General features: G+C 42.4%; 1 protein-coding gene across 1 annotated transcript in view; it reads left to right on the top strand.

The window, feature by feature from the left end:
* gfra4a (GDNF family receptor alpha 4a) overlaps positions 1-16,618 on the top strand; it is a 163,280-nt gene that overhangs the window by 95,360 nt on the left and 51,302 nt on the right. The window contains exons 3-4 of the mRNA XM_060828283.1: positions 7,416-7,496; positions 10,067-10,412. Coding sequence (XP_060684266.1) covers positions 7,416-7,496; positions 10,067-10,412 — 427 coding nt within the window. The remainder of the gene's footprint in view (positions 1-7,415; positions 7,497-10,066; positions 10,413-16,618) is intronic.

The raw sequence follows: 16,618 nt of genomic DNA, 5'->3' as shown, positions 1-16,618 counted from the left end.
GCCAGGAGACTAATTATCATTGTAATGTATACAGCAACCATGTTGGGTAGAAGTATTCGGTCTGGGTTCAATTCTCAACGTGATGGTAGTTATCTAAGGGGTTCTGATAACCTTTGTGGTCATTGGGATAAATGCAGGCAGCACCATTATACTGTCGTATGGTTAGTCGTCTCAGCTGCTATCTCTGCTTCAATAATTTCCGCCCCAGTGTTACACTCAAATGTTCACTGATCATCTACCTCTGAGTGGTCACCACGCAGGTTTCATTGCGTCATACTGTCAAGATATAAATAGGTTAGTTGGATTGGCCATGCTACTATGCCCATAGTGTCTAGAGATGTGTAGACTAGGTGGATTAGCCCTGGAAAATGCAAGGTCATGGGATAGGGGTCTGGGTCTGGGTGGGATGCTCTTCAGACAGGCATGTGGACCAGATAGACTGGATGGCCTACTTCCATATTGGAGGGATTCAATGATTCTATGACCCATTTGATTTGTTGCATATTGTGGACGGTATGTGTTCAATTCTTGAACTGGCTAAGGTTATCATGAAGGATTCCTTTCCTTAGCCTCTCCCCTCATCTGTGACCCTCAGGTTAAACCATCACCAGTCATCTGTCTCTCTCTTTAATGAGAGAACAACCCCATGGTCTGATAGGATTATGGTGACTTTACCCATATTGTAAATGGAATGGCCAAAAAAGCATTCTCGGTGAGATTTTTTTTTCAATAAATATTGGGGAAATATTTCAGAAAACAAAAGTCTCGCCTTTCCTTCCTTCCCCCTTCAGAGCAACTACAAAAAGCAGAACTATTCTGATTCACTTCCACAACTGGAGCTTATTAATTTTAATATGGCATCACAGATGATATTAATCATTAATTTGACTGTCCACTTTGAGTAAAACACATCAGCCAGAAACAAATCCCCCTGACAGCCGGTGAGTGAACTCAGGAAAAAGAAACGCTCTAATTAAGCAACATTTATTGATGAGATGATTGGGCTTGGGAGAGGTAGGGGTGAGGAGGGGGAGGTGGATGGTGGGGTTCGTTCTGGAGGCCGCTGGAGAGGTGAGTTTGATGTTGCTTGTTTTACTCTTTCTTGACGAAAGCCAGAAGGAAACATCTGGGAAATCTTTCAAAAGAGGGGGAGAAAATGGCCCATAAGGAAGCTTTCATCCTCTATCATTCGTCATTCGAGAGCGAAACGAAAGCATTAAATACAAAGAAGGATGGTACTCAAGGGGATGCAACACAACTCTTGGAAGATATTATGCTGTTGTTGTTGGCTATCCAACTCTCCAAGATTTTAAAGAAAATAACCTTATGAGCTGAGCTTCATTTGCAAATGTTTTTGATTTTTTTTTGTTTGTCAGGAGGCCTAACAGGTACTGGTGGCCTCAGGTGGCCTCATCCTGTTGCTTAGACACAGGGCTGCACATGTCGAATTAGGCCATCTGACTAATTAGTTACCATGAGGAGCGGTGACACTGGGTGTATTTCCGATGCTCCTCCCCTTGATTAATGACTTTGTGTAACTCAGACTGTACCAGTTCTAACTCAGACACTATAGGCAATCCCCTGCCAGAATAACTTGCACAGTCCAGCAGTGTAACAAAGTGAATTTGTTTTAATTTTTAAGAAAATTCACTGAAGTTGACCCATTGTCAATGCTTTGTTTGCAATGGCCACCTGTGATCAATTCCAGAAGAATTTACTCTGTCTTTCATCTTTCTAATGATGAGGACTATCTAATATGAATGAAAGCAAAATTAGAGATTGCTGGAAAAGCTGATCAGGTCTGACAGTATCTGTGGAGAGAAATCTAAGTTAATGTTTCTGGTCGAGTGACCCTTCCTCAGAGTTGGTAGTATCTAGGAAAATGTTAGTTTATATGCAGAAGATAGGGTGGGAGAGGGGGTAAGGAGTAAATGATAGGTGGGGATAGAGCCCAAAGAGAGAGAACAATGGAGTGGATGACAATCTGGCTAGGAGAGTAAATAGCCGTTAATGGAGACTATTAGTGGCAAACAGTCTAACATCTATTATGATGTGGAAGGAGAGTGGATAAGTCAAAACTCTTGGCTGGAGGTAGTTGAAAGCAGATTAGCAACAGTTCGAGTTACCATTAGAGTACTGGACGCCAAGTCTCTCTCATTCCTAATTTTCCTTCCTGAAATCATCTACTATAAGAGGTCTTACAAAAAGTCAGATCACTAGAGAATGACAGCTCTGTACCTGGGCAGAAACCTTGGCTTTTTTCATGATCCCAGCTGACAATGTTCTATATCGAACAAGCATTTACACAAAGAACAAATAAAACTATACATGTATAATATATATATAAACACAAGTCAATTTGAAAAGATCTGTCTCTCCCTGAGACATAAAAACAAGTTACCTCATTGATATTTTTCTCAGCCAACCCTAAGTAAAGTTAGGATTTTTCCAGTCCTCTTAATTTGCACACCTTAAGACTCGTTCTGTTCCCCTGAAGGCTGCAAGAAACAAAACTGTCCTTTTTCTCTGGTAAGAATCCTTTCTGTTGCACTCATCCTGTTAGTGACTTCTGGCCTCACCTTTTCTCAGTTGCAAAAGCTCAAGTGGACAACAAGTGGACAGTTAGTCTCACCAAGGTAATTGAAAGTGATTTCAAGTAAGTTGCATGATTTCTTGGAGAGAATGTCTTTTGGTTCAAAATGATTTTCTGACCTTTTCTTAAAAAATAAATTAAACCTTTAGAGCCCTGAAAACCCCAAAAGCCATTTGCCTCTATTTTAAAACCCAAGTTCCCAAATAATAAGAATACACTATATCACACAGTTTAATGTTCTAGGCAATTGGTGCTCCATGATTCTCAATCTCCACAAGGACTGTGGCTTGTAAATTGCATGTTTCTCTGTCAAAGTGGGTATTTCTAGCCAAGGAGTGACATTAGTGATCATTTGGATATGTCATAATGTAACTGTGGAGAATCAGGCTTCCAAGAAGTTACTTTATTCCCTTGAAATGTTGAGAATAATTGTATGCACCCAACCTACCTATTAAGACTGGCAGAGTATTTAGCTTGATGGGACAGAAGGAGATCATTTGACCCATGATGCTAACCCCATCTGCTGGAGCTGGCAGAAACAAATAGCACAGGAGCTCAACAGTAGTTGAGCCTAATTTACCTGCGTTGGCTTTTTCAGAGAGCTATTCAATTAGTTTCACTTTCTATTCAGTCAAGGGCTGTTACTCTCATCTCACCTTTAGAGATCAACTCTTTGCCCATATTTGAACCAATGAGCTCAGGAGCTAAATGGCCCTAGTGGAACCCAAACATTGCATTATTGCTACGCAGATGCTGCTTGATAGCACTGTTGATGTCCTACTTTGCCAATGAGTTGTTTAATTGACCACCATCATTCACAATTGGATGTGGCAGAACTGAAGATCTAATCTCATCAATTGGTTGTAGGATTGCTTAGCCCTGTCTATCCCTTGCTGCTTACGCTGTTTGGCACACAAGTAGTCCTATTTGTAGCTTCACCATATTGCCATCTCAATTTTAGGTATGCCTGGTCCTGCTCCTGGCATGTCCTCCTGCACGCTCCATTGAACCAGGGTTGCTTCCCTGGCTTGATGGTAATAGCCAAGTGGGGGATAAGCTGGGGAATGAGAGTACACATTGTGTTTGAGTATAATTCTTTTTCTCCTGATTGAACCCAGTGACTCCTGGATGTCCAGACTTGAGTTGCTAGAGCTGTTCAAAATCTGTCCTGTTTAGCATGGTAATAGTGCCTTACAACACAATGGAGGGTATTTCTGAAGGGGAAGATGGAACTCTGTCTGCTTGAACATTCTACTTTATCACTCTCAAATGCTATAGGACACTAAACCACCTTTTCTTTCCCCACTTTCCATCCTCCTTTTTGGTAAAGCCAAATGCAAAGTATTGATTTCATATTTCAGCCATATCTTCTGCATCCATCTGTAAATTACTTTTATAGTCTCTAAGTAACCCCAGTCTCCTCTGGCCTCCCTTTTACCAATTATATGTCTATAGGAGACTTAGAAATTCCCTTTCATGTTGTCTGCTAGTCTCATTTCATACTCTCTCTTTGTTTCTCTTATTTGTTTCTTCACCACCCCTCTGAACAATGTATACTCAGCTTAGTTCTTAATTGTAATTTCTCTCTGATGTATGTCAGCAGCATGTTTCTTTTTTATCATAATTTCTACTTCTTTTGTCATGAAAGGAGCTCTGGATTTATACCTAGACTGTGCCCAAACCATTGTTCAGCTACAATTTTGCAAGCGAGCCTTTAGCTCCATTTTATTGAACCCGGATCTCTTTTACTTATTCATTTGTGGGACATGAGCATTATTGGTTGACCAACATTTATTGCCTGACCAGAGTTACCCTTGAGAAGGTGGTGGTGGGCTAAACCACTGCAATCCACCTGTGTTTTACCCAGAATGCCATTAGGAAGAGAATTCCAGGATTTTGACCGAGTGACAGTGAAGGAATGGCGATATATTTCCAAGTTAGAATGGTAAGTGGCTTGAAGGGGAACTTATAAATGGTGGTGTTCACATGTATCTGCTGTCCTTGTCCTTCTAAATGGAAGCAATTGTGTCTTTGTAAAGTGCTGTCTGTGGATCTTTGGTGAATTTCTGCAGGTCATCTTGTAGGTTGTACACACTGCTGCTACTGAAAATCGGTGGTGGAGGGAGTGAATGCTTGTGCACCTATCACCTAAGTGATCTGCTTTGTCTTGGATGGTTTCAAGCTTCTTAAGTGTTGTTAGAGCTAGACTCATCCAAGCAAGTGGGGAGTATTTCATCATCCTGACTTGTGTCTTGTCGATGGTGAACAGGCTTTAGGGAGTCAGGAGGTGGTTTATTTGCCACAGTATTCCTAGCCTTTGATCTGCACTTGTAGCCATTGTGTTTATTTAGTGAGTCCAGTTAAGTTTCTGGTCAGTAATAATCCCAGGATACTGATAGTAGAGAATTCAGTGATGGTAACACCATTGAATGACAAGGCGTGATATTTAGATTGTCTGTTATTGGTGATGGTCATAGCCTGGAATTTGTATGGCATAAATATTACAAGCCATTTGTCAGCCCAAGCCTGGATATTGTTCAGATCTTGAACATGGATGGCTTCAATATCTGAGGAGTTGTGAATGGGGCTGAACATTGTGCAATCATTGGTGAACATCCACACCTCTGACCTTATGATGGAAGGAAGGTCATTGATGAAGCAACTAAAGATTTTTGGGCCTAGGACACTACTCTGAGTAACACCTGCAGAGATGTCCTGGAGCTGAGATGACTGACCTCCAGCAACCATGACTGTCTTCCTATGTGTCAGGTACGATTCAACCACCAGAGAGTTTGCTCCCTGACACCCATTGATTTCAGTTTTGCTAGGGCTCCCTAATACTACAGAGTTAAATGCAGACTTCAAGGGCTATCACTCTCACGTCACTTCTGGAATTCAGCTCTTTTGTCCATGTTTGAACCAAGGCTGTAATAAGGTTAAGAGTTGAGTGGCTTTGGTGGAACCCAAACTAGGAATCACTGAGCAGGTTATTGCCGAGTGGGTGCTGCTTGATAGCACTATCGATGATACTTTCCATCACTTCACTAACGATCAGAAGTAGACCGATGGGGCTGTAATTGCCAGATTGGGATTTATCCTGCTTTTTTGTTATATACCAGGATTACCAGGGCAATTTTCCACATTGTTGGGTAGAGGCCAGTGTTGTAACTGTACTGGAACAGCTTGGCTTGGGGAGCAGCAAGTTCAGGAGCACAAGCCTTCACTACTATTATCAGAATGTTGTCAGGGTCCATAGTCTTTCAGTTTCCAGTGCTTCCGACCATTTCTTAATATCATGTGGCGTGATTCAAATTGGCTGAAGACTGGTATCTGTGAACATGGGGACCATTGGAGGATGCAGAGGTGGATCATCCACTCAGCACTTCTGGCTGAAGATTGCTGTAAATGCTTCAGCCTTACCTTTTGCTCTGATGGGCTGGGCTCATCCATCATTGAGGATGAGGACATTTGTGGAGCCTCATCCTCCAGTGAGTTGTTTAATTGTCCACCACCATTTACGACTGGATGTGGCAGGACTGCAGAACTCAGATCTGATCTGTTGCTTGTGGGGTAACTTGGCTCTGCCTATCACTCGCTGCTCTTCTTACCACATTAAATTTGGTTTTAATTATTCTTAGTCTGAAGTTTTCATGATTTTTTTTCCCATACTCACTATAAACCTTTAGATTTATAAAGGGATTTGAACTCAAGACACTGGAACATTATTTTCTAGCCTCTGGATTATTAGCATAGTAATATGGTCCCACTAACTCATCAATTCACTTTGAAATGCAGTTCTGAGGCTGAATTTTATGAGGCCTCACATCATTGGAGGGGTTTCGCAAGCAATTTAGTAAAACATTGAGGTATTTCCATGTTTGGAACACCAAGGAGTCATCTTTCTCTGAAGTCTCTCCCCTACAGCAATAATGCACTATTTGTGCAGAAAATCCTGGAGAAGCTGAGTGGAACTCTAAGGAATTTCACTCCACATCCCTCCCGGCCTGTCCACCTCAGTTGCCATGTGTGGTGGAGCATTGAAAGTAACCATGCCCAATGCAGTGATTTCTTTTCATCGCATTGCATTCCATTTCAAAAGTGAATTAGTCAAAAAAAAAGTCCCAGTTGAAACAGGCAGACAGATGTCAACCTAAGCGAAACACAGAAAATAGGTGCAGGAGTGGGCCATTCAGCCCTTTAATGTGATCATGGCTAATCATGCAATCTCAGTGTTCCACTCCCACTTTCTCCGCGTACCCCTTGATCCCTTTAGCCACAAGGGCCACATTCAGCTTCCTCCTGAATATATGTCTAATGAAGTAGCCCCAACAATTTCCTGTGGGAGAGAATTCCACAGGTTCACAACTCTCTGAGTGAAGAAACGTTTCCTCATCTCAATCCTCAATTGCTTACCCTCTATTCTTAGACTTCGACCCCTAGTTCTGGACTTCCCCAACATCAGGGGCATTCCTCCTACACTTAGTCCTGTCCAGTCCCATCAGGATTTTAAAAACCAAAAGAACTGTGGGTGCTGTAAATCAACAGCAACAAAAACAGAAGCTGCTGGAAAGACTCAGCAGGGTCTGGCAGCTTCTGTGAAGAGAAGGAAGGGTCACTGGACCTGAAATGTTGACTCTGATTTCTCTTCACAGATGCTGCCAGATCTGCTCAGCTTTTCCAGCAACTTCTGTTTTCATTTCCCATCAGGACCTTATATTTTTCTATGAGACTCCCCCTTATTCTTCTAAATTTCAACCAGTACAAGCCCAGTATGAGCATTCTTTCCTTTCTTTCATAATGCTGTAAACTCTTTGCTTTGCAGGTGAAGAAACTGATGACAGCTCACCCTATGAGCCCAGCAAGAGGGGATATGACTATGCCAGACTGGCCTCAATAACAGCAGGTGAGTCTCCTCATTGTTAAATAACAGCTTCTCCAGTGCTTGAGGACACAGCCTTGAGAATTTGGTCAGGCCTGTTTCAATAATCCTAATGTGGTAAATGCCAGCAGGACTACGTTGTGACATCAGTTCCACAGTGCTCTATGCTCATGCAGCTATCTCATTACTGAGTTTTTGAATCTGGATTTTCAGCCCTCAGGCATACGTTTGAAGTTGGAACTGTTTCCTGGCAAGGAGAGGGCTTGCCATCCAGTTAAGGGTAGGGACTGGGCTCCCAAGACTGGAGGGACAACGAGAGAATAACAGATTCCCTCTCTTGCTAAGCATTCTGACAATATCCTGTGCTACAACTCACAAGAGCTAAAAGCAGATATTGAAATGAACTTGTGGATATGTGATCAAGATACTATTTGAAATAATATTCAATAACGGGTATAAATGAAATACATCATGTTTATCTGAGCCACATTTTCACAATTAGACTAACTTCGCACAAACATCACTAAGCTTGAACCTTTCTCTCTCTGCAACTGAGCCCCTGAGATTTTGCAACACTCAGGCAATTCAACCGAAAGTGAATCTTTTTCTTCGCCCTTCTGTGAAGGAGCTTTCTTCTGCTGGCAGATTCCCACTCTCTCCAAGAGTCATTTTCCCAATGACAGGCCTGTCTGCCAGTGCTTTGCCACTAAGATGTCAGGACAGAGTTGGCAAGGATAGGACACAGTTTTCTTTTATACATCTTGATTTGCCTTCATGATTCTTGGAAACCCACGTCTCTTCTTCTAAGATAATAAGAAACAAAAACATGTCTTAATGTGTCTGGAGATGAAGTGGTTGAATGAAAGGCTGTTGAAATCTTCAGGAGAAGCATAGCGCCTGGGACACAGTCGGAGATGACTCTTGGCCAGCCTTTAGCAACCTTCTCTTGTCGCTCAGTTTCCAACTTCACCTTCTCCTACAGGCTGTCCTGTCCATCTGATAATTTCACTTGCTGACTTTTCTTCCATGGTCTTCTGATCTGTGCACTGCCGAAGATTGTGAGGAGCATGAAGACTTGCCCTCTGTGACACCATGATAGCCCTGCCCTTAAAAACGAAGTGGCTCTGAAGACTAGCTGAAGCCATTGTTGTCAACTTGGAGTTGAAAGAGTGATTTTTCTGTGAAGCAAGTGTCAAGGTAAATTGCTCTAATCAAGATTGAGTGTCCCTGAGTTGCCTGCCTATTGTCTGAGTGGTAGAGGCCCAGGTATTCATTGGTACCATGGCCAAAATTGTGGGATCAGTTGAAGGTCTTTCTGCAGAGTTACAATTTTTCTTGGCATTTTGGATATTGCAGTACCCACTCCACCTCCCCCCTCCCCACTCCTACCCTTTGCCAACCCTCAAAGCTCTCTTGTGTGCCTCCTGTACTCAGTGCTCATCAGACCATCCCTCCTGACCCTCAGTTCTGCCAATAGCACTCACAGATGCATGTTGAAGAAGCTGGGCCTTTTACCAGTTGTACCCACCTGTGATCCCACCCTTGAATCCTTCAGCCATCTTGCTGATTAGTGAGCTTGTCTTCTAACTGACTGCATAAGCTCCGAATGCTCCTCCTCTCAAGATGAGCTAACCAAGGACACTGTACTATCCTTTATGGTTAATGAGGACTCTAGAAGGTAATCCCAGTCAATTAACTGCATTCTCAGTTTACCCCAATGCAAACCCATCAAGAAATGGTGAATTCTAAAGCAGAAGAAGCAAACCTGGTTGTTTTCAGATCTACCTATTGCTCAAGGGTAAGGAAGCTAACTTTAGACTAAAGATCCTCAGTATTGAAACAGGCCCTTTGGTCCAACAAGTCCACACTGGCCCTCTGAAGAGTAACCCACCCAGACCCATTCCCTTACCCTATATTTAACCCTGACTAATGTACCTAACCTAGACATCCCTGAACACTCTGGGCAATTTAGCGCAACCAATTCACCTGGCATACACATCTTTGGACTGTGGGAGGAAACTGAAACACCCAGAGGAAACACATGCAGACAGTGCAAGCTCTACACAGTCACCCAAGGCTGGATTCGAACCTGGGTCCTTGGCATTGTGAGCCGGCAGTGCTAACCACTGAGCCACTCTGTTGCCTGAAAACTCTATACTGGTTCTCTTGAGAATGGAGAGATACTTCCTCCTCCTTTATCTTGCCTTCAGGCACCCATTGCCAGGATTTGAGCTTCTTGTTTCTTGATTCTTGATTCATTTTACCTTCTGTCCTAGAAAAGCTAACAAGACAACGGAGATTAAGTGATCATTCATCTGAATGCCTTTTGGAGGAATCTTCCTATGCACAGGGTGGCTGCCATGTTGTATCATAAATGATGAAAGAGCATTTATGAGCAGCTTCAAAGTCTCAGTCAGATGTTGCATTACTTCAAGACTTCCTCTTCCAACATATAACATAGTTATTCACTGGGGTCTTTGACATCTCCTCGAATGTACAGTTCCTGTACTATGAGCCATGATTGTTAGACACTGTCACTTCACTTACCACAAGGTCTATAGGAAGGTTCAATGTTTGTCCAATTGGTTTCACAGGATCAGACATTGGCATCACACGGGCCAACCGCTGCCTGGATGCAGCCAAAGCCTGCAATGTGGACGAGTCGTGTCAGAAGCTACGGACGGAGTATGTCTCCTCCTGCATCAAACGCTCCAGCAAGGCCGAGACCTGCAACCACCCCAAGTGCCACAAGGCCCTCCGCAAGTTCTTCGACCGCGTCCCCGTCGAGTTCACGCACGAGTTACTCTTTTGCCCCTGCGAGGACACAGCGTGCGCGGAGCGCAGAAGGCAAACTATCGTCCCCTCGTGTTCCTACTATGTGAAGGAGAAGCAGAACTGCTTGACACTACTGGAGTCGTGCAAAATGAATGTTGTTTGCAGGTAAAGAGACAGCAGAGTGCAGAATTTGCGTACACACTGACTTTGTGCAATAGCCCAAGCTGGGTACCAGTGACCTGGACAGGAAACAGCTGTGTGAGGGGGAGCGAGTATGCACTAGTGCTCACAATCCAATACCACCCCCCGCCACTTTCTTTTCTCCCAGGAACTGAGAATTAGAATTCAGTCCAGTCAGAAGGAGTTAAGATCTGTCGGCTGGGAAGGTTTCTAACACGAAGCAAAGTTAGCACAATGTCAACATAGCTCCCAGGAGAAGCATAACATTGTCCCTAATTTGGCATTAAATTGACAACCTCACTGAAACAGACACAGAGTGCTGTGGGAAATGCACAAATTTCACGCTCATGCAGGAAAGAACATTTTATAAAAGCTGGAGTTAAAGAATATTGAAGGGAAATAGTGAGTTTTAATCTGCATACTGTCTGTGCTAAAGCTAAGCCTAAATACTTTGCCCTGATTCGAACAGCTCTCAGTTAGATGCTTAAGCAGGTAGAATGAATCCACAAAAACGGAAGACTGTCAGTTTGAAATCCTCCAACCCCAGTCTTGAAGGTGTAAGGTTTCTGTGTCAACACAACCTCACTTTATAGATAAACCTGAGCAAGATACTTCACACCCTCAAACCTGTTAGCCATCTTTCTATTTGAGCAATGTATTGCAAGGGATGTTCCACTTGTAGCTAACTAACGATTTAAGCTGATGACACCCGTATTTATTTTGAAAAGGAGTTGGATAGACATTTGATGAGAAGGTGATTTGAGGGGGTTCCAGATCCTGGAATTGTAGGGTTGGATTTAACTCTGTCCCATCAATGAGTTTGAAGATGGTTAAGCTCATTAGATCCAGCAAGCTAACTGGTACCCCTCCCCCACACCCTGACCAGGTGGAGTTGGGCACCTGCCCTTGGTGGAGAGAAGGCCAATTGAGTCCATAAGATGTGGGAGCATTTCATCAGTTCGCTGGACTTGAAACATTAACTCTGCTTATTTCTCAACATATACTGCCAGACCAGTTGAGTTTCTCCAGTAGTTTCTGCTTTTTCATTTCAGATTGGCGGAATCTGCAGTTTTTGGTTTTATTTTGTCAGTAGAGGCTGGGTTATTGAATATATTCAAGGCCAGGTTAGAGGGATTTTTGATTGACAAGGGAATCAGGAACCTAGGAGGGGTGGTAGTGGTGATAGACAGGTCGGTAGAGATGAAGCCATAACCAGATCAGCCATGAACTTAGCAAATGTCAGATCCGACTCAAGGGGCTGAGTGGCCTAATCCAGCTCCGAATTCTTGTGTTTTTATATATTGCCTCTTTAGCAATTGTATCATTTGTCATTTAATGTAGGTTATTTTCTCCTTATACATTGATTCATGAATTGCAGCAGCATTGGATGAATATCTGAACTGGACCCTGAATATTAGAAGGCACATAGCTCTTCTATCGGTTACTTTTCCCCAAGGCCTTTTTCACTCCTTTACCCTACCTTCTACATTCCATAGACTTTTAAAACCCAGGCATGGCCTCATCTGACTTGTGTTCTTCAATTTGTTCCACCTTCATTTGAACTTCTTTTTAAGTTTGTCAGTATCTTGGTACAGCCTTGCTCTTTATTTAATTTCTAAATCTGACTGGGTGATGAATAATAAGAAGAAAGGGGCAAATGATTCAAACAAAACTTGTGCCTAATTAAGACTTCAATCGCTAGTCCTGCAAACTTCCTTCATGTGATGGAACTACCAAATTGTTATAGTGCAGAAGAAGGCTATTTGGATCACCATGTCCATGTCTTTGTAAGCGGTCCTCAGCTAGTCCTGCTTCCTGTCTTTTCCCTGTATCCATATAAACTTTTATCTTCAGATTATTATCCATTCCCCCTTTTAAAGGAGTGCATTGCAATTTCATAACAATCGCTGATTAGATTAGATTAGATTCCCTACAGCATGGAAACAGGCCCTTCGGCCCAACCAGTTCACGCCTACCCTCTGAAGAGTAACCCCCCAGACCCATTTTTCCCTCTGGCTGATGCATCTAACACTATGGGCAATTTAGCATGGCCAATTCACCTGACCTGCACATCGTGGGACTGTGGGAGGAAACTGGAGCACCCGGAGGAAACCCACGCAGACACAGGGAGAATGTGCAAACTCCACACAGACAGTCGCCCGAACTGTTTGGAATCGAACCTGGGACCTTGGTGCTGTGAGGCAGCAGTGCTAACCACTGAGCCACTGCTTTCAAGAGAAATTTCTTTGAGTCATTGTTTCTTTCTCCAATCACTAGATTTGTGCTCTCTATTTCTCAACATTTCTATCAATAGAAACATTTTCTTTCCATCTTCTCAGTCCATGCCCCTCATGATTTTGACCGCTTCTATCAAATCTCATACAGTCAGAGTGTCGTAGAGCGGTACAGCACGGTCCAACTCGTCCATGCCGACCAGATTCCTAAATTAATCTAGTCCCATTTTCCAGTGTTTGACTAATATCCATCTAAATCTGTCCTACTGAAAAACCATTCAGATGCCTTTTAAATGTTGTAATTGTACCAGCCTCCAACACTTCCTCTGCTAGCTCATTCTATACAAGCACCACCCTCTGCGTAAAAAAGTTGCTCCTTAGGTCCCTTTTAGATCTTTCCCCTCTCATCTTAAACCTATCCTGTCTAGTTTTGGACTCTCCCACCCTGGAAAAAAGATCTTGTCTCTTTACCCGATCCATGTCCCTCATGATTTTATAAACCTCTATAAGGTCACCCTTCAGCCTCCGTGCTCGAGGGAAAAAAAAACCCTAGCTTATTTAACCTCACCCTTGAACTCAAACCCTCCAACCCTGGCAACCCTTCTTGTAATTCTTTTCTGAATCCTTTCAAGTTTCACCACATCTATAGCAGGGAGACCAGAATTAAATACAGCATCTACAAGTAGCCTCATCAATGTCCTGTATAGTCCCAATATGACCTCCCAACTCCTATACTCAATACACTGACCAATGAAAGCAAGCATGCCAAATGTTTTCTTCACCACCCTATCTACCTGTTACTCTCCTCCTAACATTTCTGGAAATTAAACAGCCTGACCTCAGCAATGTATCCATGTAATAACTGTTAGATTTCCCTACTGCTTAGTGATCAGAAGCAGGGATATTGACTTATTTTTCCTTCCCTAAACCAAATTGCTGCGACCTACTTGCAACAGTCCTTGCTGTTTCCCCAGCTGTGAATCATTCATCCGTTCCTCAATTATATGAGGGTCACTGAAGCTTAAGCCACATGGCAAGTCCTCAGCTGGAATGGGGATCAAAGCCCTCACACTACTGGTATTCGTCTGAACAACACAACTGAGCGTACTGGTTCCAATATCAATTGTTAATTTGATGGAATGTGCAGGTTATTAATATTCTCCATTTAATCCTATTGCCTCTGGCTGATTAGAATTGGTTGCATTCAGTAGGGAATGAGTAGTCTTCACATAGTGCCTGTGATAAAAAATGAAAGTCCTAGGCACTTTCCAAAATATGACACCTGGCAATATAAGGAATATTGTAGTAAGTAACCAACAGTTTTGCCAAAGAGCTAGGTTTGAGCAAATGTCTTAAATGAGAAAGGAGAGGTAGATGATATAGTAGTGAAATTCCAGAGGGAGGACGAAGGCAACTGAAAACATTGTCATCAATCATGGAACATTTAAAATTGGGGTTCAGGTCGTTCCTGTAGAAAATCACACTGTAGAAGATCGCCATAGAAAATCGCAATACCCATTCAGCAGAAAGTTTGCATTATCCAAATACAGGTAGACAATCCTTTATCCGAAATCCCGAAATCCGAAAAGCTCCGAAGTCCGAAGGTTCTTTTATGAAGTATTTTTCTCATTAACAAAGTTGTTTGGCATGCAAACAGTTAATCCAAGTTGACACCCACTCGATGTGTGTCACTCAGATGCGACGTGGGGTGGGGAAGCGTGGCCCAGCACCGGCAGGGCTCGATTTTGTTTTAAGGACCGTTTTACTGAGTGCGTCTTGCTCCTCCGGTAAGAGTTTTAAAAATTTCACCATCAAACTGTCACTTATTCTGAAATTTGAAAAATTCTGAATTCTGAAAATCAGCTGGTCTCCAGCATTTCAGATAAATGATTGTGCATGTGTAGCATCCACAGTTCAACAATCACGTTCCAGCCATGTTGTATTGACAGAACATGGCATTATATCAGAATGACCTGTATGCAACAGGCTAGAATTAGAGGAGTGTAGATATTAACAAGGGTTGCCAAACTAGAAGGGTGACAAACATAGGAAAGGTTGTGGCCAAGGACCAATTTTCAAACAACGATGAGAATTTCTTAATTTGAGGCATTTCTTAACTGGGAGCTAGTGTAGGTCAGTAAGCTATTTGCGTTTCAGATTGCATATTCTCGTCTGCACACTGATAGACAGTGATTCCCCTACCTGACAAGAATATACTCACCTCTGCCTAAATATCTGTTTCCAACCCCACCCCTAATCACCCCATCTCCAGCACTTTCTCCTCATCTCTATCCTAATGGAGTGGCTGCTAACTTTAAACAGTGCTCCCAACTGGGACTGATGCACGAGAGGAAACATCCCTTCCACATCTGCCTGGTCAAGACCATTCAGGATGTTACACACTTCAATCAGGTCAGCCTTCACTCTTCTAAACTCCAATGGGAACAAGCCCAGCCTCTCCAACCTTTACTCATAAGATAATCTACTTATCCTAGGTATCAATTAACAAACCTTCTCTGAAATGTCTTCAGTATATTTTCATCCTTCATTAATCAAGACCAATCCATTGGCATACCATATTTTCAACATGCCCCTGTGTAACCAAAGCATAACATCCGTACTTCTATGTTCAATTCCTCTCTTAATAAAGTGTAGCATCCCACTTTTCTTTGTGACTATGTACTATTCATGCTTTATTTTTACTCATCCACAAGAATACTTAGATTGCCCTGCATTTCACAAGTGTCCACATTTTACTACCTCGGCCGTGTTTTGACTATTTACTCAACTTGCCTCCAACTTGAAACCAGCCTCCTTACAACACACAATTCCACCTGCTTTTGTAATGTCAACAAACCGGGAAATATTTCATCTGATTCCCTCATCTAAAGCTTTGATCTATGTTGCAAATAACTGGGTCTCAAGCATTTATCTCTATTGTACCTGACTAATCACTGCTCTCTGACTCTTGTCTACTAACCAATCCTCAATCCATGCCAGTATATCCCATGTGCTTCAATTTTGCATTCTAGCCTCTTGTGTAGAACTTTATTGAAAACTTTGTGAAAATCCAAGTATATCATTCATTGGTTCTTCCTCATCTACTCCACTAGTTTTGCCCTCAGAAAACTCCAGCAGGTTTTTCAAACATGATTCCCTTTCATAAATCCATGTTGACTTGTTGACATTTTCTCAAGTGCTGAAAATGTGTTGCTGGTCAAAGCACAGCAGGCCAGGCAGCATCTCAGGAATAGAGAATTCGACGTTTCGAGCATAAGCCCTTCTCAAGTGTCCCATCATAACATCTTTTATGATAGACTGTAGAATTTTACTGATATCAGATACTGTGTCTGTAATTCGCTAACCTCTGCCCCTTCTACTTTTCTTTTAAATAATGGAATTATATTTGGCACCTTACCATTTGTTGGAAATGTTCAGGAATTTAGAGAAGTTTGGAAGATGACAACCAATACATCCATTATCTCCACGGTCACCTCTTTTTATATCCTGGGGATTTATCAACTTACCATCCCATTAATTTCTTTAGCACCATCTCCATTAATCTTTTTCTATCTACATAACATAAGAAGCATTTACATCTTACACTCACATGTTCATTCTCAATCTCTCAAAACCAAAATGATGTCTGTCAGAGAACATGGAATGATTGAAGAACAGAAAGCCATCTCTGTCAAATTTGTGCAAGTTCTCCGTAACAGCAAAGTACCTAGTCCATTCCTCTTACTCTTTACCTATATAATTATTTGATCTTCAGGCGATTATCCAATTCCCAGTTGAAAGACATAATTGAATCTTTTTCCACCACACTGTCACATATTACATTTTAGATCCTAGCCATTGGGTAAAACAGATATTCCACACATTGCCATTGATTCTTTTGCCAGTACCTTAAGTCTCCATTGTCTTGTTACGTCTGTTGCATGGTGTGCAGTTTTG

This window comes from Hemiscyllium ocellatum, chromosome 1 (genome assembly GCF_020745735.1).
Source record: "Hemiscyllium ocellatum isolate sHemOce1 chromosome 1, sHemOce1.pat.X.cur, whole genome shotgun sequence".
In the NCBI taxonomy this organism is placed as follows: Eukaryota; Metazoa; Chordata; class Chondrichthyes; order Orectolobiformes; family Hemiscylliidae; genus Hemiscyllium; species Hemiscyllium ocellatum.
The sequence above is the reverse complement of the archived record's forward strand: the minus strand, read 5'-3'. Positions and strand labels throughout refer to the sequence as shown.